The 22,361-nt window shown below is 44.1% G+C and overlaps 1 protein-coding gene across 1 annotated transcript in view; it reads left to right on the top strand.

Annotated features, from left to right (window-relative positions):
- The window catches only part of DNER (delta/notch like EGF repeat containing), a 133,762-nt gene extending 115,797 nt beyond the window's left edge, over positions 1-17,965 (top strand). Inside the window, exons 9-11 of the mRNA XM_024210846.2 lie at positions 3,096-3,342; positions 16,896-17,013; positions 17,507-17,965. Of these exons, the coding sequence (XP_024066614.1) occupies positions 3,096-3,342; positions 16,896-17,007 (359 nt within the window). The 3' untranslated portion in view covers positions 17,008-17,013; positions 17,507-17,965. The remainder of the gene's footprint in view (positions 1-3,095; positions 3,343-16,895; positions 17,014-17,506) is intronic.
- The last annotated feature ends 4,396 nt before the right edge of the window (positions 17,966-22,361 follow it).

The raw sequence follows: 22,361 nt of genomic DNA, 5'->3' as shown, positions 1-22,361 counted from the left end.
CAACTATGTATAAAATTGCCCGTTTATAAACCACTTAGTGCCTGCACGTTATCTTTCAGCACTAATATCTTTTCAGACTCTACAGATATTGATAATATAATCAGCAAGGAAAGTTAAACGGTAGTATTACTCAGAGAAAATCATTTACAGGATAATCCTAGGAGTATATATGTATATGTCATAATCTACAATCTTACTGAATCTTATCATGGTTGCTGTGGCAACTGAGAAGATCATAAATTTGAGTCACCACTACTTTCTTCTTAAGCTATGGAATATGTGCCATGCATCTTTTGGATTTTATCTATGGAAAAAGAACAGAAGAAATTCCTCACATCCTTATCCAGAGATTGAAGACAGTGGGCCAGAATCAGGTTTTCCATGCCTCCAGTGGAAATGTATCTGCTGACATTAGGTCTGAATTTGGCCGAGTGTATTTTCCAACAGAACAGCGTGTCTGATAGATGTGCTATGGGCGAAAACAGCGGCTCTTCCAAAATTGAAATAAACTCCACACAGCTGGGCCATTTCATTCACTAGCAAGCAGAGAACATGACAATATTAAATCCTTAAAAACATTAAATCATTAAATGCTTTGTGGTTCAGATTGATCAGAATTTCAGGGTTCTGTGCAAAAGCAAATACAAACAAGCCTATGCATGCTCAGTACTGCAACCCCTTTATTAGGTCCAGGGTGCTCCCTGCAATGTGATCAGCTTGTTCTGTAAGTGTAGGGGGTTAAAGCCAGGATCTCACCTCCTTATCCCTTTGGGGCACCATGCACCCCAGGGGAGTAAGGAAGGGAGCAGTTTTCCCCCTTGAGCACAAGGACTGCAATTGTGGTGAATCCTTCCACCTCCCCATCGTCATGTACCTCCTGTAAGGGTTAGGAACAGTCTGGCCCTAAATGAATCTTTGACTGTATTATAAAACAAAATCTATTTATTTAGAGCCCAATCACCCAACATAAAACATGCAGAGACTCAGTCATGTTTATGTGATTTTCCTGATGATTAAATAGCTGAAATGAAGTGGAAATATTTTGATGCAAAAATAATAGGCTTGTGTTAAAAGGCATCAGTCAAATGTGAGCATACACCAGGGCTATGCTATCTCCTTATCTGGATCTCACACAGAGAGTACTGAAATGCTTTCTTTTCAAGTGAAGCCTGCTTATTTTATCAAGGCAGACAACTGTAATCTCCCGGGATGTGTATCCGAGATTTAAGAACTGTTCTTTTTTTATTTCCTTGGGTAGAAAGTATGGGAAGCTCAGGACTTGGATTGCCTGTAATCAAGTACAGTCTACTTACTTATAGCTGTATATTGCACTGCTTGAATGACTTAATAGTTTAATAGTCAGTCTTTAATATTTTGCAAACCCTTTGAGATATATGCTCGCAAGTCAATGAGAAAGTTACTCCACACAGGAACCTCTTTTACCAGGAACCTCTTTTGCAGCTGTTTTGCCCTACAGGAGTCCTTTAAATTATTTAATTGTGTCCAAGGGTGATTCTTTTTTTCTTTTTTTTTTTTGCAAGTGAAGTAATAGTAACAACTGTCGGTTTTAAAGTGCTACATAAAAGTGAGTGTCTCACAGCTCTTGAGTGAGAATCTCTATCATTGGAGATTTTTGTGGCATCTCTGTCACTAAAGATTTTTTAGGGCAGGTTAGACAAACACCTGTCAGAGATGGTCTAGATAATACTTAGTCCTGCCTTGAGCACAGGGGCTCTTGAGGTCCCTTCCGATCCTACAATTCTCTGATTCCAAGAAGATCTGGAGCATGATCTGGTATTAAATATAAATCACTGCTGATAATACTTGCTGATGAGACAAATGTTGGCAGAATGGTAAATAATGATGAGGACAGGGCAAGTCATATAGAGTGATCTGGCAAGCTGGACCCATTTAAACAAGATGTATTTTGATACAATCACATGCAAGGTCATAAATCTAAGAGTGCAAGTCACACCTACAGAATGGGGAACTGTATCCTGGAAAACAGTGACTCTGAAAAGGATTTTAGGGGTCATAGTGGACAAGCAACTCAATATGCGTCTCCCCCCCATGAACTGATGTGGCAAAAAGGGCAAATGCAATCTTTGGATGTATAAACAAGGGGAATAGTGAATAGAAATAGAGAGGTGATTTTACCTTTGTATATAGCATTGATGACACCAATACTGGATACAGCTCTGGTGTCCACATTTTTTTAAACAGCTGTTGAAAAATTTATGAGGATGCAGAAAAGAGCCACACAAATTATTCAAGAGCTAGAGAAAATGCCTTACAGCAAAAGACTTACAGGAACTCAATCTGTTTGAGAGGTGATTTGATTATGGTGTAGAAGTACATTCACAAGGAGAAAATATCACGTATTAAAGGGCTTTAATTTAGCCGAGAAAGGCAGAAGAAGCAGCAGTGACCAGAAGTTAAAGACAGACAAATTCAAATTTGAAATCAGGCATCAATTTTTAACAGGGAGAGTGATAAATCATTGGACAAACTACCAAGGGAAGTGGTGGATTCTCTATCTCTTGAAGTCTTCAGATCAAGACTGGATGCCTTTCTGGAAGACATGATTCAGTCAAACACAAGTTATTAGGCTCAGTGCCAGGGTAGCTGTGTGGAATTCTGTGACCTTTGTTTTATACAGGAGAACAAACTAGAAGATGTAATGCTCCCTTCTGACTTTGAAAGCTATAAATAAACTATGAAAGTATAGATGGGAAAATGGAGGTACAGAGAGGTTAAGTGATTTGCTCAAGGTTATAGAGCAAATCAGTGGCAGAGCTGGTAATTAGAACCCTGCTCTTGTATCCATTGCAACCGATGATCATCAATCAGCAGTTACATGGCCAATCAAAATCAAAACTCTCTTTCAGATTTTGTGATACTGGTATTTACAGCATGTTAAAAACAGCTATGTCCATGGCTGACCCTCAAATGGAAAATATAACTTTAAAGTCGAATATCTTTAACAACAGAAGTCTATATAGAAATGTTGGAAATGAATGCACTCAATTTCTATTCAGCAGGAAGGAAATAAAATAATAATTTTGTTTTTGTATTTATTTATGTATTATTGCCAGATCTGCAGTGGAAGTCTGGGCACATGGCAGAGAGTCTAACAAACATGCCTCGTCATTCCCTCTACATCATAATTGGAGCCCTCTGTGTCGCATTTGTCCTTATGCTGATCATTCTGATTGTGGGGATATGTCGCATCAGCCGCATTGAATACCAAGGCTCTTCCAGGCCAGCCTATGAGGAGTTCTACAACTGTAGAAGCATTGACAGTGAATTTAGTAGTGCAATTGCTTCTATCCGACATGCCAGGTTTGTTGTGGGGAAAGGGAAAGTAAATGGAATCTCTTTGCTATATCTACTTCAAATTCATGTGTAGTAGTGCAGCATCAGCTAATTGCTATTGACAAATATAAAGGCTGTACTGCTTCCAAATTAGAATATAGCATTATTTTAATTGCTCATCATTATATCTGGGCTACACACTGGTCTCAGTTAAACAGTGTGAATCCAGTGCCGCTCCATTGAAGGCAGTAGAGTTTTGGATTTACGCAGTATAACTGAGAGTTGAATTTGTCCCTTTACACCAGTCTGTAAGGTGTTTCAATTTGGGAAGTGTGCAAGTATTTTTTTTGTAAATTTTTATTCTTGTTATATTTACACATTTCTAAATCTACATATCAAAATTCCATACTTTATCATGCATGCACTTTGGATAATAATGAATAATGCATTTTGAAACATTTTATTTGTTTTGTTGCATATATTTTTCAAAATTATTTTGACACCTAGCAAAACGAAACAAAATTCCTAAATAATTCATCAAAATGCCAGGGGTTGATATCTGGTTTTGTGATTAAATCATTGGACCACGACTCAGGCAATCTGGGTTCAGTGCCCACCTCTGCCACAGATTCCTGGTGTGACCCTGTTCTGTGCCTCTGTTTTTTCCATCCATGAAATGGATATAAGTCTTATCTGCCTCGCAAGAATATTGTGAGGATAAATCCTTGAATAGTTGTGAGACAGTCACATACCATTGTCCTAGATGCCCAAGAAGAAGATAGATTAATTTGAAAAGGTTTTTAAAGAAAGTTGCATGCATTTTGTTCAACGCAGCAGTCTAAATATAATTAAAACATTTCACACCAACTACAATGAGTGAAATGCATTTGAGATTAAAATGTGTAGTTTAGAACTGCTATTTGTGAGATAGTAATGGCAGGTATCTTGCAGATACCATCAGCATGGGAGGCCATTGTATTAGTCTATAAATCAGTTTCCATCCTGCTCTTATGCCAGGAGTGGGCAAACTTTTTGGCCCGAAGGCCACATCTTGGTGTGGAAATTGTATGCAGGGCCATGAATGTAGGGCTGGGGCAGGGGATTGGGGTGCGGGAGGGAGTGCGGGGTGTGGGAGTGGGTGTGGTGTGCAGGAAGGGGGTGCAGGAGGGGTTCAGGGTGCAGGAGGGGGGCTCAGCGGGGGTTGGGGTGTGGAGTGCAGGAGGGGGCTCAGGGCAGGGTACTTGGGTGTGGGGTGCAGGAGGGGTTTGGGGTGCGGGCTCCGGCCTGGTGCCATTTACCTCAAGTGGCTCCGGGGTGGCAGCGGTGCGCAGCCGGGCTAACGCAGGCTCCCTGTCTGCCCTGGCCCTGCGCCACTCCCAGAAGTGGCCAACATGTCCGGCAGTGGCTCCTGGAAGTGGGGTGGGGCAGGCGGCTCCACCGCACGCTGCCCTTGCCTGCGGGATACCACTCCCGAAGCTCCCATTGGTTGCAGTTCCCCGCTGCACCACGAGGCCGGCAATCCCACGGACCGGATTGAAAGCCCTGATGGGCCGGATCCGGCCCGCGGGCCATAGTTTGCCCTCCCTTGTCCTATGCTGATGTAACAAACAACTGTTTAAAGTAGGTGTGATAAACTGAATATAACTGAGTAGGCAGCCAAATAAGAACTGGAAATGGTGTTTGCCTGCAGCTAAAATGGAAGCCAAATAATGGACAGAACAGTTAATGATACAGTTGCATGTATCGGATGTGATCGTTTACTGCAGCAGGGTATTAGTGCTAAAAGTCAGTGCCAGTAATCACAGATTAAAGTAGACAGGAGCTTGTTACCTCGTTTGCTCATCATGGCTGTTTCTTGGCTCCTGGCTTTCCAGAGTACCCCACCTTTCCTTTCACGGCCACTCCTCCTCACAGTTTTCAAGTACTGTGCCTTTCCTGTTGAAAATGCTCCAACTATGCCTGCTGTCTACTACCTGCTATGAGCCATACACCAGTCAAGGATTGCTGAAGTGAAGCCTTTGGTTTTGGAACAAACTGATAAATTAAACAGCAATAAGTCACCAGGACCAGATGGTGTTCATCCAAGAGTTCTGAAGGAACTCAAATGTGAAATTGCAGAACTACTAACTGTAGTCTGTAATCTATCATTTAAATCCGCTTCTGTACCAGAGACTGAAGGATAGCTAATATGATGCCAATTTTTTAAAAAGGCTCCAGAGGTGATCCTGGCAATTACAGGCCTATAAGCCTGACTTCAGTACCGGGCAAACTGGTTGAAACTATAATAAAGAACAATATTGTCAGACATATAGATGAACATAATTTGTTGAGGAAGAGTCAACATTGTTTTAGTAAAGGGAAATCATGCCTCACCAATCTACTAGAATTCTTTGAGGGGGTCAACAAGCATGTGGACCAAGGGGATCCAGTGGATATAGTATACTTAGATTTTCAGAAAGCCTTTGACAAGGTCCATCACCAAAGGCTCTTATGCAAAGTAAGCTGCCATGGGATAAAAGGGAAGGTGCTCTCATGGATTGGTAACTAATTAAAAGATAGGAAACAAAGGGTAGGTAGAAATGGTCAGTTTTCAGAATGGAGAGAGGTAAATAATGGTGTCCCCCACGGGTCTGTTCTGGGACCAGTCCTATTCAACGTATTCATAAATGATCTGGAAAAAGGGGTAAACAAGTGAGGTGGCAAAATTTGCAGATACAAAATTACTAAAGATAGTTAAGACCCAGGCAGATGGTGAAGAGCTACAAAAGGATCTCTCAAAAGTGGGTAACTGGGCAACAAAATGGCAGATGAAATTAAATGTTGATAAATGCAAAGTAATGCACATTGGAAAGCATAATCCCAACTATACATATAAAATGATGGGGTCTAAATTAGCTGTTACCACTCAAGAAAGAGATCTTGGAGTCATAGTGGATAGTTCTCTGAAAACATCCACTCAATGTGCAGCAGCAGTCAAAAAGCAAACAGAATGCTGGGAATAATTAAGAAAGGGATAGATAATAGGACAGAAAATATCATGTTGCCTCTCTATAAATCCATGGCACACCCACATCTTGAATACTGTGTGCAGATGTGGTTGGCCCATCTCTAAAAAGATATATTGGAATTGGAAAAGGTTCAGAAAAGAACAACAAAAATGATTAGGGGCATGGAACGGCTTCCATATGAGGAGAGATTAATAAGACTGGGACTTTTCAGCTTGGAAAAGAGACAGCTAAGGGAGTTATGATTCAGGTCTATAAAATCAAGACTGATGTAGAGAAAGTAGATAAGGAAGTGTTGTTTACTACTTCTCATAACACAAGAACTAGGGGTCACCAAATGAAATTAATAGGCATCAGGTTTAAAACAAATAAAAGGAAGTATTTCTTCACACAATGCACAGTCAACCTGTGGAACTCCTTGCCAGAGGACATTGTGAAGGCCAAGACCATAACAGGGTTCAAAAAAGAACTAGATAAATTCATGGAGGATAGGTCCATCGATGACTATTAGCCAGGATGGGCAGGAATGGTATCCCTAGCCTTTGTTTGCCAGAAGCTAGGAATGAACGACAGGGGATGGATCACTTGATGATTACCTGTTCTGTTCATTCCCTCTGGGCACCTGGCACTGGCCACTGTCGGAAGACAGGATACTGGGCTAGATGAACCTTTGGTCTGACCCAGTATGGCCGTTCTTATGTTATGTTCTTATGTATTCTGGCTCTGCCCCTTTCCTGTCCCTGGTTAGAGAATGGAAAGAGTATTTACTCTCATCCACCTTCCCCAGATAACTGGAACCATTAGTATGCCAGGCAAAAGGATGATTTAGCAATGGTGTGGTTAGTGGCCATATTTTTTGTGTTATTCGTTCTCTGTGCAACAGTGTTTTCCCAGATATAAGGAGAAGCGGCCACTGGTGACATTTAAAGAGAATTCTGAGGCCTTGTACACAGCAGGGATATGCGACCCAAATAAAAATTGTCCCAGCTTTTGGTGCTGTTCTTAGCAGCTGAATGTTCCAGAACAGTGTTTGGAGTGTCCCAAGTATTGCTCATCCCCTTTCTTGGGGCTTTCTTCCCTACCCTGGCTAGCATCTCCTGCACTGGAAGTCTAGGGACCCAAGGTTGTAGGGCCTCCTCTTCCTTTGATGTTATCTTGGGTGGGGAGGGGGTTGCGCGGTGGCTGTAATCTTTCTTCTACTCCTTTATCTTCAAGGGGTACTGCATGTTCACTCCCACCCACCGTCTTTGGGGGTAGAGAGGAAGGAGCCTGGTGAGGTAACTGCTCCTCCAGCTCCAGGGGTGGGCAGAGGGCACTTTGTGGTTCAATGCCCCAATCTAAAGCCTTTTTTATAAGCTCATTCACCTTGACTCAAACTATTTTCGCTGTAAGTTGTTGACTGATGTGATGGAAACGGTGAAACAGTGCTGCTGTCAGACTTTTCAAATCTTGGGACCTGGACTCTTTGTTGGAGGTCTTTCCTTTACCTATGTGGCTCTGAATTAATCTCTGCATAGTGCCAAGGAAGACCTTTTAGTAAAACCAGTGAGAGTCAAGGTGAATGAGCTCATAAAAAAGCCTTTAGATTGGGGCTGCATTCATACCGGTTTTTGAAGCTCGCATTCAGTAGTTAAGAAAAAGAGAGAATGCCAGAACCTGTAAATAAAAAGGATTTTTATTTGCACCTTTGTGAAATATATTCTAGTTAATGTCAATGAAAAGGAATGTTTGAATTGCAAATAATATTTGTGTGCTGCCAAAAAATGAAAATGAGAAATAAATCATTTGATGCTATATAAAAATCTACTATACAGCTGACAAGCTGGTACTTTTCTAAGATTTAGTGTACAGACTTCAGTCTTTATTTCTGTTTCAGAAGGATAGAAAGCAGTATAAATTGGTGCACTCAGCACAGGGGAGGAATCACAATTTCACAGTTGTCTTTTACACAGACATGTATATAGAGACCACCAAGGCCTAAATTTTCAAAAGTGACTTATTTTAGGTGTTCAAATTGAGACACATTAAAGGGGCCTGTTTTCAAAGAACAGGTTCTCAGTACTTTCTGAAAATCAGGCCCCCTTTAAGGTGTCACGGTTTGGATGGATAATCACTACTCATTTTGGAAAATGTAGGCCTTGATATTCTTTATGTACACGTGTGGGTGGATGTCAAATGAAGGGTGTATTTTTACAGTGTGTAATTTTTTCTTTTTTTTAGAATCGATAGCAGGTATGTGTACAGGGAATAGTAGACTCCTATCACATAAAATAGTCAATAGAAATTTTTATACTCAAGATTGTCTTTTCATTTTTTCCATCTGTTGTGTCAGGGTCTTTCCAGTTTCATCTGGTTTTGTCCCAGCCCTTACACCTGTCTCTTAGGTTGTGACTGATTGGTAAAGATCAAGTGCAAGAGGGATAGATCACATTTAACGATCCCCTTTGGTAGCGGATGCACAATTCTAAGTGCAAATATCCAAATCAGCATATCAGATCTAATCCTATGCTGCACAGGTGTGCTAAGTGGGGAAAGGGATTTAGAATGCATCTCTTGACCTTTCAGTGCATAGGTGCTGGAACTAGGTGTGCTGGCTTGAAATGGTTTCAGTTATATACAAGGTTTACAGTTTGGTTCAATGGCTCTCAGCATCACCACTATACAAATTGTTCCAGCACCCCTGATTCAGTGTGCAAAAAGCAGGGAACTATTACTATAACATTATAGTTCTTCTTGGAGTGCTTGCTCATATCGATTCCAATTAGGCCTGTGCGCGCCGCATGCACGATCATCAGAGAATTTTTACCCTAGCAACACCCGGTGGGTCGGCTGTGGAGCCCCCTGGAGTGGCGCCCTTATGGCGCTGGATGTATACCCCAGCCGACCCAGCGCCCCCTCAGTTCCTTCTTACCACCCGTGACGGTCATTGGAACTGTGGAGCTCGGCTTTGCCGCTTTCCACTCTCCCTAGCGTTTTTCCTCTTAACAGTGTAAATAGTTTATAGTTAGTGTAGTTATATAGTTTTTCATATAGTTATAGTGTAAATAGTTCTAGCGGGTTGGTAGGGATCTTCCCTCCTTCCCACCGGTAGCTTGGGCTCATGCCCAAGGCTCCGGGCTTTAAACCCTGCGCGTCCTGCTCCAAGCCCATGCCAACGGGCGACCCCCACGACTCTTGCCTAAAGTGTCTGGGGGAAATCTCATCAGACCGAGAAGTGCAGTATCTGCAAAGGTTTCTGGCCCCGGACTAAAAAGGAGCGGGACTTTTGTCTGTGACAGCTCCTCATGGAGGCAGTTCTTAGCCCTCAACGTCCAGTGTCACGCCAAGACCCGGCACCGAGTGCTTCGGCGTGCAGCGCCCCAGCGGCACCGGTAGGAACTGCATTGCAGTCGGACTCTGATAGAGACCCGTGTTACCGGCATTCCCCAGTACCACAGCCACTATTGGTCCGGCACCGCTCCCACTCGCCTGGTCAGAAGTGGCACCATAGACTGGAAAAGGCTGGCCCACCTCAACAGACGCCAGCCTTCCTGGACCCGCCCTCAGCGCCGCGTCCCATAGACGAGCGACCAGGAGTGCAAGTGCCGACTTCAACACCGTTGACTCCGGCACCGAGGGTGGAGCCATTGAGTCCGGTGCACCTGGACTCCCCGCCTCGTAGCGTGGTCGAGATCCAGCTTCCTTCTACACCAGATACCTTTGCGGCCGCGAGGGATCTGATTGCCATGACTGTCTCGGCATCACCTCAACAGCCCAAGTCTTCGGCACTGATCCGAGTGATACCTTCAAGGGGCAAACCAGCCCTTATCCATCCGTCGGCACCGTCAAGCGAGCCGCGGCACCGCCACCGTTTTCGGCATCCCTCGCAGTCCTGGCACCGCTCTCCTCCGCGGCGCAGGTCATACTTGCGGCGCCGTTCCGAACACCAGTCTCTGTCAAGGAGCAGGTCCAGGTCCAGACGCCGTTCCCGTCAGTGGTCGTCATCACCGACAAGGTCCAGATCCCGACACTGGTCTAGACTTCGGCACCGGTCTCGGTCCTGGCACCACTCCCTGGCATTACGGCGCCACTCTCCACCCTCGCGGCACCGATCCTCGTCGTGTTGTCGTGAACCAGCGCATTCCCACTTAGCACCACCGTGGCCCTCCCATTCTGCCTCTCGTTTGACGGGATCGGACACAGGGTCCCGTATCTCGGACTGCCGTCGTTCAGACCATGGCTACCTGGACCCTGGGGCTGGCCACTGGAAGATGCAGGGACAAGGTCCTGTTCAGGGATCTACTCAATGGCCCTTTTGGACTCCTTGGGCGTACCACCAGGCCCAAGGTGCTCCTTCAGGGGCATCTCGCTCAGCCCCTTTCGAGCCGCGAGTGCCAGAGGCCACAGTCAGCCGCCCTGTTCCCGGTGGTATGGAGGACACAGGGATGTCCCTCCCGCCCCCGGAACCCCTCCCAATGCCCCTGTCTGGCCTGGGCACAGAGGCAGCTGGCCCCAATCCATGAGTCACAACTGAGCAAGAGGCCCTACACGATCCTCTTTCTCCCATGGCCTCTTCCTCTTCATCGCCGGATGAGGCAGTAGCAGGAACAGTCACTTCGGGTCCACCTCCAATAGACCTCTGTGCCCACCAGGACCTCTTACGTAGGGTGGCATGTAACATGAACCTCCCAGCGGAGGAGGTTATAGAGGTGGAGGACCCAGTGGTTGACATCTTGTCAACAGAGGCTCCATCCAGGGTAGCCCTACCGATCATTCGAACAATCGAAAACACGGTCAGAACAATCTGGCAGACGCCCGCGTCCATTCCGCCGATGGCTAAAGGGGTGGAGCGAAAGTACTATGTCCCCTCTAAGGGGTATGACTATTTGTTCAACCACCCACAGCCCTGTTCACTGGTAGTGGCCTCAGTGAACGAAAAGGAGTGTCATGGACAACAGGCTCCTGCGCCCAAATCAAAGGAGGCCAAATGCCTTGATCTATTTGGACGCAAAGTCTACTATGCAGGAGGACTCCAGCTCAGGATCGCAAACCAGCAGACGCTCCTGAGCCGTTACAACTATAATTCGCGGAACTCCATGCAGAAGTTCAAGGAGCTGGTTCGCCGCCCTCGACATGAAGGATGCGTACTTCCACATCGCGATTCTTCCGGAACACAGACGTTTTCTTCGCTTTGTGGTCAACCGAGAACACTATTCTAAGTATTCCCGTATCTCAACGATTGGCTTATCCGAGGTCATACCAGGGAACAGGTGCAATCACAGGTTCAAGTGACCATGGCCATGTTTCGTCGATTAGGCCTCCTCCTCAATGTGGAGAAGTCATCTCTGGAACCAACCCAGAGAATAGAGTTCATTGGGGCAGTCTTGGACTCCAGACTCGCCCGAGCTCTCCTACCAGACACCTGCTTCCAGTCGCTGGCGTCCCTTATCTGCAGCCTCCAAAGTTTTCCAACTTCAACGGTGAGAACATGCTTGAGCCTTCTAGGACATACGTACGTAACCAGGTATACCAGACTACGGCACCACCCACTTCAGGCCTGGCTGACAACAGTCTATCGCCGAGGTGGAAACAGCCTAAACACGGTGGTAATCGTCCCGGAAACAATCCTGACCTCTCTCCACTGGTGGTTAGACCCCAGGACAGTATGCGAAGGGGTTCCGTTCCACTCTCCTCAACCCTCTTTTGTCTCTGGTCATGGATGCTTCATCCCTAGGATGGGGTGCCCATCTCGGGGACCTCTGGACACAAAGTCTATGGACCACAGACGAACTATCGCTGCACATCAATGTATGGGAATTGATGGCAGTGCGCCTGGCATGCCAAGTATTCCGGCAGCAACTACATGGCCGTTGCGTGGTGGTACTCACACCACGGCCATGTTCTACATCAACAAGCCATTCGCCTGTGGGAGTTTTGCACAGCTCACTCTATCCATCCGGTGGTGTCCTTTCTCCCAGGGGTACAAAACACACTGGCAGATCACCTCAGCAGGTCCTTCCAGTCCCACGAGTGGTCAATTCGCTCAGATGTCATCCACTCCATTTTCCTGAGGTGGGGGTTTCTCCAGGTAGACCTGTTTGCCTCACGCAGCAATCGGAAGTGCCAGATGTTTTGCTCTCTCCAGGGTCACGCCCTGGGTTCCCTCTCGGATGCTTTCCTGCTCCTGTGGAAGGGCCAGCTGTTCTACACCTTCCCTCCATTCCCGCTGGTCCACAAGGTCCTGCTCAAGGTGTGCAGGGACAGCGCGCATCTGATTCTGATAGCCCCGGCGTGGCCCAGACAACACTGGTACACCACGCTACTGGAAATATCGGTATACACTCCGATTCCACTCCCGCTTTGGCTGGATCTGATCTCACAAGACCACGGCCGCCTTTGTCACCCTGACCTGCAATCCCTCCACCTTATGGCATGGATGCTGCATGGCTAACTCGTTCAGAGCTCCTTTGCTCCCATTTGGTGCAGCAGGTACTACTAGGTAGCAGAAAGCCCTCCACTCGAGCCATGTACTTGGCCAAATGGAAGCGCTTCTCTTGCTGGTGTGCCGAACAAGGCACGTCCCCCCTGCATGCACCTGTGCCTCTCATCTTGGACTATCTGCTCTCCTTAAAACAGCAAGGTCTAGCAATATTATCCATGAGGGTACACCTGGCAGCCATTTTGGCTTTCCACCCAGGAACACATGGGCACTCGGTCTTCTCCACCCTATGGTCGGTAGGTTTCTCAAGGGGCTGAACCGTCTCTACCGGCAGGTGCGGGACCGGTCCCCATGTGGGACCTTAACCTGGTCCTCTCCAAACTTATGGGGGCTCCATTAGAGCCATTGGCCACTTGTTCCCTTCTGTACCTCTCCTGGAAGACAGCCTTCCTTGTGGCTATCACTTCGGCGAGGCGCATATCCGAGATCAGAGCCTTCACTTCGGAACCACCGTACTCGGTCTTCCATAAGGACAAGGTGCAGCTACGTCCTCATCCTGCCTTCCTTCTGAAGGTGGTATCAACTTTCCATGTCAACCAGGACATTTTCCTCCCGGTCTTGTATCCGAAGCCGCATGCTACTCGACGGGAGCAACAGCTGCACTCCCTAGACGTTCATAGAGCCCTCACCTTCTATACTGAGCGTACGAAGCCGTTCAGAAAGACGACCCAGCTCTTCATTGCCGTGGCTGACCGGATGAAAGGCCTCCCAGTCTCTTCACAGTGCATCTCTTCTTGGATCAGGTCCTGTATCCGTGCTTGCTACGACCTAGCCGGCGTCCCAGCCAAGTCCCTCAGCACCCATTCTACAAGGGTTCAAGCCTCGTCGGCTGCTTTCCTGGCTAAGGTCCCGATACAGGAGATCTGTAGAGCTGCCACTTGGTCCTCAACACATACTTTTGCTTCTCACTATGTGATAGTCCATCAGTCCAGAGGCGATGCTGCATTTGGTTCAGCGGTGCTGCACTCAGCAATATCTCACTCTGCCCCACCGCCTAGGTAAGGCTGGGGAGTCACCTAATTGGAATCGATATGAGCAAGCACTCGAAGAAGAAAAGACGGTTACTCACCTTTGTAACTGTTCTTCAAGATGTGTTGCTCATATCCATCCAAACCCGCCCTCCTTCCCCTCTGTCGGAGTAGCCAGCAAGAAGGAACTGAGGAGGTGCTCGGTCAGCTGGGGTATATATCCAGTGCCATAAGGGGCTCCACAGCCGACCCACCGGGTGTTGCTAGGGTAAAAATTCTCCGACGATCATGCACACGGCGCGCACACACCTAATTGGAATGGATATGAGCAACACATCTCGAAGAAGAACAGTTACAAAGGTAACTGTCTTTTCAAATATTTTAAGTCCAGAAGGAAACGTGATCATCTAGTCTGACATCTTTCATAACACAGGACCCCTGTATATTAATTACAGCTTCAGGTCCAATAGCTGCGTTTAAACTAGAACATCCGGTTTAGAAAAACATCCAATCTTGATTTTAAAATTCTCAGTGATGGAGAATAAATCACACTGTTATACCTTTGTCTGCAAGATTGAAGAGCCCTCTGTTATCAAATTTATGTTCTCCACGTAAATACGTATAGACTGTGATCAATCAACTTATAACCTTCTATTTGATCAGGAAAATAGAGTTAATTCCATGTTTTCTAGTCTTTTCATCGTTCTTGTGGCCCTTCTCTGAACCCTCTCTAATTTTTCAACATCCTTCCTGAAGTGCAGACACCAGAACTGGACACAGTATTCCAGCAGTGGTCACAGCAGTGCCAAATAATACAGAGGTAAAATAACATCTCTACTCCTTCTCAGCATTCCTGTTTATATGTATAAGGATAACATTAGCCCTTTCGGCCACAGAGTCACACTGGGAGCTCACATTCAGCTGATTAGCCATCACTACCTTCAAGTCTTTTCCAGAGTCACTGCTTCCCAGGATGAAGTCCCCCATCCTGTAAGTATGGCCCACATTATTTGTTCCTAGATGTATAACCTCACATTTGGCCATATGGAAACAAATGGTGCTTGCTTGCACCCCGTTTACCAAGTGATTCAGATCACTCTGTTTCAGAGACCCGTCTTCTTCATTATTTACCACTCCCCCAATCTTTTTGTCATCTGCAAACTTTGTTGGTGATTTTGTTTTCTTCCAAGTCATTGATAAAAATGTTAAATGGCATAGAACCAAGAGCTGATCCCTGCAGGACTCCACTAGAAGCACACCTGCTCCATGATGATTCCCCATTTATAGTTACATTTTGAGACCTTTGAGTAATATATTAACTAGCTATAGTGTTATAAGCCGAACCTGGTGTCTGAACTGGCTGATCAAAGGCATGTGGTCTATTAGCTAGAAGGCTCATCCAGGCCACAAACAATTAGTATAGGTGCTGTTGTCTTGTCTTAGCGTGTGCTAGTCAACCGTGGCCCACCCTGATCTTCACAGGAGAATGGATCTTGTATTGTACAAGGTGTGCAACCGGTAGTATGCTCTCAGCACCTGCAGTGTGCTTCTACCAAAAAAGGGCAGGATGTCACCATAAATCCCCAGAGAGTTTTCATCTTCTTTCATGCCTATTAAAAGATCTGCATCTTTAACTCCCCCTGAAAATGAAAGAGAAGGGGATGGTTCAGAAATTCATCTTTAGCGTATAGATTAGTAACGTGCCATAAGGGTGCTTCATCCCATAGATCTTGGAATATCAACTAAAGCACAGATTTATCCCCAATGAAGTCAATGGCCCAAATACATTTAACTTTGTGTACAATATGGAAGAAAGCTGTCAGTCATAAAGTCAAAACAAGTTTTTCACTCTAGGCTTGTTGAGAGTTGGAGTGTTTTCCTTGCATGAGATTTGCATCATTCAAATTATAGGATTTCCACCCATCTTGGTTGGTGCAATTCACCAAAAACAGCCATGGAGTAAAGCAGGAGAAAGGGGAAATTGTATACAATTTTTTTAAACAATATGGGATTGATTTTTGTTTTAGCCTAAATAATTTCTTCAAAACGTCACAATTTCTAAGTCACAATTTCCAGCGTGAATAGCTTACATTAGTGGAGACAGACCCGAGGAAGAACTCTGTGAAGCTTGAAAGCTTGCCCCTTCCACCAACAGAAGTTGGTCCAATAAAAGATAATATCTCACCCACCTTGTTTTTTTCATTAGTAGAGCTAACACTTCGTATGCATGAAGGGAACTAAATGGGAATCTAAAATTAGAGGAATTCCTTGTATGTTAATTGAGAGGCCTTCTATTTCACTTTCAGAGTCTTATGTGGTGGAGCCCTGTAAGGAAAATAGACTTGAGGTCTTTTCTATCTCTTTATCCCTATGATTCTATTTCTTTATTTAAAGCTCCTACAGTTAGTTGCAACTATTTCTGAAGGCATTTTTTCTACAGTTAGGTCATATCTACAGCATATTTTTTGCCTAACATTTTAATAAGTGTTCGTGAGAGTGATGCCCTAAAAGGCATTAATGTTTTCTCGGCATTCCAAATTTTTATAGAATCTTGGCAGTTTCAACCTGCCGCTAATGGATATATCTAGTCAGCAAAACTGTACCAGTTGAATTATTTGACACTTCATCTGCCAGTTCACAATTCAACCTGGCTATGCAGTTTTATCTATAGATGGCAAATAGGAAGAGGAAAAACAATGAACAGTGTGTGATAACTGTGTCAAATGAAATCAGGGAACCTCAATGTTGTTTGGAAGTGCTACTCTCTTAAAGTGAAATTCTGGGCCCATTGTAGTCAGTGGGTGCTTCTCCACTGATTTCAGCAGAGCTAGGATTTCACCCTTAGTGTCTGACTTTGATTCTGTTGAATTCAGTGGTAAAACCTCCAATGACTTGGGGTGCAGAATCTGTTCCTTACTCTTTTTAGGGGTTGGTTTCTGGGATCCATATAGTTCAAACATTCCTTCTGTGTTTTTACTATTGATTGCAAGAAATATTGCAATATGGTTTAGAATTTACAGTGTTCCCTTAAAGATTTTTCTGACAGGGAACCATGAATCAGTGGATTATTACAATTAACATGTATGTACTTCTGTTTATCACCAAAGCCTTTTTTTTTTCTTCTTTTAGGTTTGGAAAGAAATCCCGACCTGCAATGTATGATGCAACCCCCATTGCTTATGAAGATTACAGCCCTGATGACAAACCTTTGGTCACGCTAATTAAAACAAAAGATTTGTAATCGACTGTATCTTTTTCGGATTATTTTTCAAAAGGATGGGCTACTAAATTAATTTAAATATTTTTAAGAAGAAGAAAGCGTGAGAAATTTAAAATGTTAGATGTTCCAGAATTTTCTGTAGAATATTTAAGAACTAATTTTCTGCAGCTTTTAGTCTGAAAAAATATTTTAAAACTGAGTGTTTGAAATTCATGGATTACATTTTAATGTACCTTCAACTCTATAAATTGTTAGCTTATAATAGTGTGTGCTTTTTCATGGTAGACACTATTAATAAACCCAGATGAAATTCTGTGGTTGTTACAGAACAAAATACAGTAAGCTTAATCAATGAACAGTTCCTTTTTGACATCTCAGTGCCAGCTTTCTCAGTAGAGATAGGAAAAAGTGAAAATAATATGATGCATAATATATCCATTAATTTAAAAAAAAGTCTAAAATGTTTGTGTTGTGAAAAAGAAATTAGTAAAATTTATTATTCCTAACCTGAATGAATTAGCTTTTGCCTTATTCTGTGCATGGATAGATAACCTATTTCTGCATTATTTTTCTGGAAGTTGCTGACACATACTTTTGAGTTGATGTTTTTGTCATTTTTGTAATAGTATTCAAGCTAGGCCTTGTAAAAATAATATATAATTAAAGTGCCTGTGGAGGCAAACTAAGGACCTGATCGTGAACTGATTGAAATCAGTGGCAAAACTGCCATTGACTTCAGTGGGTACAGGCTCTGGCCCTAGGATTGGATTGAATCTATATTTTTCTTTAAAAGTCAAGGTTTTTATATCGTGAGTAAACTAAGCCTATAGTTTGAGTTGTTTGTTTCTCAAAGGTTATTAATGTACAGTACTGTTTCATTCAATATTGTGTATTTCTCATAGTGCATCTTATTTATACACAGTATGGTTTTTCTGTGGCTGCATTTGATTGCTTATGTGCTTCTTCAAATTCTTGCATATTTCAGAGAATATTAAATAAATGTTATCAAGTCAAGGTTGCATCTGATCTGGTCATTTTCCTACATTTCAGGTTACACAAAGTCTCTAAATTTGGAAGGACCTGAGTCAGGTTCATTCTCTCTCTTTCTCTGCTCTCAATCAGGGACTTGAACTTGGATATCCCACATCCTGGGCCAGTGCATGCATACACATAATCAAATTTTGAAACTTCAAAAGTTACTGTGAAATGGAATTGTCACTTCTAGAAATTACAATTTAACCTTTCAAAAGCAGAATGAATACAATGCTTGTAACCTAGGCCCCAGTCCTCCAATTCATTCCACGCGGGTAGTCACAGAAACATGCAGTTATAGGACTCAGCATGATTTTCATTCTGCGCTTAAGGGAAGCCCATTATTGGCATGGCAAGGTGTCCACATCAGGATTGAGAGGAATTGGCATAACTGCCTGGAGAAACATGCTGTGCACAATGCCGGTTCAATGTCTGCCTTCAGCCAGTGCTGTTAGTTTCTCACTTCTGTGAACAGTGAGAAAAAAATCACAGCCCTCCAAATTATGTTCAGATAAATCAAGAGAAAATCCTGCCCTCTGCTAACTGGGTGCTGCATGGGAGCATAGAATGTAGGGGAATCTCTATCCCAACTCCCCCTTGCAAGGAAGAAGGACTCTGGGGAATTGTCAGTGCTCTTGCACCAGCCAGTAGGTTCATCCAAGGGGGTATGGCCTGCTGATTAGTAGGCGTGTCCCACAAAGGGACAGCACCACTGGTTGTGGGTGGGCAACTGCAGCCCAGGGGATTCTTTCACCCACCTCAACTAACACAGAGATCCCCAGAGCTCAGCAACTGAGGCTGGTTCCAGAATTTGCCCTTAAAGACAAATAAAATATAATGAATCGAGAAGGCAGATGTAACTGCCCCTTGTTAATATCTTTACTAGTGGTTGGAGCACATCTGGTATGTTACTCTTAATTGTGAATTCCTTGCTATTACTGTTTCCAGTTGCAACCATTGGAAGAGATCCAATCTATTTTCTGCATCTTACACTAATGTACAGGCAGAACATGGTGAATCAAGCTGTAAATGTTATTAAAATGCAAGGGGTTTTGTGATTTAAATGTACAGATTACATTTGAGTCCAAAAATTAAAAATGGCAAAGAGTAAATACAGCAGAAGCAAGTCACATTTTTAGAGTATGTGTGAGAGAGAAGGGAAGCAAGGAAAACAAAATAGGATGTTATGGGTGTCAGTTCTCTCTGCTAAAATGAAACACCGTAACTTGTTTTCTAAATGAACTAAGTAAGTAGTCATTGTCAGGAGCAACTGGACTGTAAATCTACATGTTAATAAGACCAAAACTATTTGAGTTATATAAATGCCAAACACACATCTTAAAAATCCAAACTCCTCTGTAATAAAATAGATTTTACTGAATTTTGGCCAAGCCAATAACTTCCAGAAAGAGACCTAATGACCCTAATCTAAAACCAACTTCTGAGTTTGGAAGTGAAATTGTGCATGCACAATCATATATTGCAAATAACAGTTTGCACATAAGAACTGGGCAGATGTTTGGCTACCTTTTTTGCATACATACAGAGTCTGCAATTCCTTGTTCGTCTCCTCCCTCCATGGTTTGGAGGTCCTGCTCGATGGGGAGTTCCAAGTGGAGCTTGGAAGACACTGTCAGGAGCAATGCTCTCCAAAGGCTAGTGGAGAGGCAGTTTTTGTGTTCCATTCCCCTAAAATTATCCAGTGAACCATCAAACCCTTTTAGAGGGTATTTGATTTTTATATGATTTGCTAAACAAATATAAAGGAAATAATAGTTCTTAGCCAATATTTTTTTATTGCGGGGATTAAGATACTATCTGAGAATCTATATGAGTATGGAAACAAGGAACTTTGTATTAGTTGAGGGAGCATGCTACTTAATCATCTGTATTTTACAAGGGAGATGTTGCAATGAGCAATAGCTTCTATGCATACAAATCACTCCTTGGTAATGATTCTAAACCATTCCGTATCTCTCTCGAGTGACTGATCTGAAAGATAAGTAATTTGCGAGGCGCTATCTTTCTGTGAACATGGAGCCTCTAGCTTCTGTAAATCATCCTGTGCTGCTCATGAAATGCTTTGGAAATTGCTTCTTTCCACTTATTTTATTAAACTCCAACAGCGTATTATAGTTGTGCTGTACACATCTCTGCATTTCAGAAACATTTGTGAGGGGCTGCACAGCCTTCCAAACTAACCAGAGACCTGGCGAGCAGAAACCCTTCCAGAGTTCTCATCCAAGCTCTGGTGCTGATTTGGACCAGTGACTTAACCACTCTGTATGCCTGATCATGCTCTTCTGAGGAAAAACATGAGGCTGGGGAAGTGCACTGGTAATATCCACAAAGCAAGAGCGGGTTAATGCTACTCTGGAGAAGTGTTAACTTTTACACGGGTTTCCTATTGCAAATCCACCGTGTGCTGCTCCAGGCCTTCTCAACATGCAGATCCTTGAGTGTGCTCTGAACCTGCTCCCCTCACTTTGACACACACTCCGAATTCTGCCCACATTTGTTTTCCACTCTGCATAAATAAAGGGAGATATACCTGGGCTTGTTCTTCCCCAACTGTATAATTCTTACCCACTTCATTGGGTGCTGTGACATTTGTATTCAGTACATGGCTTAATCCATGGCTTACACATGCAGTACATGGCTTAATACATACACACTGACAAAGGCTCAAGTCTAGTTTTAGACTATGTTTACACTACAGCCTTTATTGGCATACCTTGTGTCACTCGGTTGCGAACTACCTGCCCCCCCCCAAGGGACATAAGTTACACTGACATAAGCGCTTGTGTGCACAGCACTATGTCAGTGGGAGAACTTCTCTCACCAACATAGCTTCTGCCGCTTGCGGAGCTGGTTTTATTATGCTGATGGGAGTGCTTTCCCATCCGGCATAGGGCATCTTCACCAGACACTCTGCAGTGCCACAGCTGCATCGGTACAGCTACACCACTGCAGTGATGTATGTATAGACATGACCTTAGTCTTTATACTGCACATCACCAACCACAATACACAGGGAGGAATGCAATATGTAGCCCTATCCCTGTGGGTGGAATAATTGCAGCAGATGTTAACCAGGAATACTCTCTATATTTTGTTAGTGGTTAACTGGATGGGCCCTAAGTTCCACACCTTAAAGCCCCATCCAGCAGATTTGTTTCCCCCAACCGGCAACTATCATCGGCGAGAAACTACAGACAGGCTTAACTATGAAACTGATTGATTTATTTAACAAAGACTTAAAAAGTAACTAATAGGACCCCCAAATAAAACCATAAACAAAGGGTATTCAGGTGCAGGTTGGCTTAACAAACTGACATGAAGTCAAGGTCCCAAACCCACAGAACAAGGGAATTTGCCACAGGTAAGGTACAGATATACTACACCAGGTTCAGAGGAATGGACCCACGACAATGGACTTCATGGACGAGGTACAGCAGGATCCTCGGACACGGGTAAGACAGGAACAGGAGTTTGGATCTTCTTCTGTGATCTTCTGTAGATCCCTCAAAGTCTTGCTAGGACATGCACTGTGCTGCCACCAGGAATGATAGCCCCTTCTCTCAGGTGCAGCAGTCTTTTATGTTCTCTTGGTACTAGGCTGAACACGTACCAAGTGACCCTTGCTCTTTTCCCACCTCAGAGGGACAAAGGAGCCAATAGTCTCAAAAAGAAGGGCACCAACATGATGGACAAACAAAATGGTGAAGTGCCTAAACAAAATGGAACTTGTATATTTTCTCCTACGCAGAATGCAAGTGAAAAATAAGAGGTGCAGGCAAAACAGATGAGCACACTGGCCATATACTATCTGTGATACTTAAACACAGTTCTAAAGGACCCACATTAAAATAAACAGCGGTGGCCCCTGTTCATGCACCAGTTTTGCCTAAGGTAAATAAATGAGATTATCTCCACAGCTGCAGTCTGCCCTGGCACAGATCTGTATTTACTACAGGAAATACTTTGGCCGTTTAAATACTGAGGTTATCTAACTGTATGTACTGAATTATGGTATGAGACATATGGAGCCTTTGCCCTTACCTTGCATGGGCCATGTGAGGGCCAGCTGCAATTGCAACCCGTGCACTTGGCAGATACTGGGACTGCTCCCTCTATGCAGCCCAAGGGGTGGGGAGTAAACAGCCTTTGAAAGGCCAAGCGCACCCCCCCACACCCCAAAATGAGGAAGAATTCTGCCTCCCTGAGGCAAACTATCTCACTGAGCTTCCCCAAGGGGAGGTGAAGCTTGCCATTGTCCCTTACTCTGGGCTGCATGCAGTTTGTACAATCTAGCCTTTACCTGTCCAAGGCAGTTGACAAGC

Source organism: Terrapene carolina, unplaced genomic scaffold (assembly GCF_002925995.2).
Source record: "Terrapene carolina triunguis isolate 2854851 unplaced genomic scaffold, T_m_triunguis-2.0 Scaffold88, whole genome shotgun sequence".
NCBI classification, from domain to species: Eukaryota; Metazoa; Chordata; order Testudines; family Emydidae; genus Terrapene; species Terrapene triunguis.
Note: the sequence above shows the minus strand (reverse complement) of the source record. Positions and strands in the feature narration are given on the sequence as shown.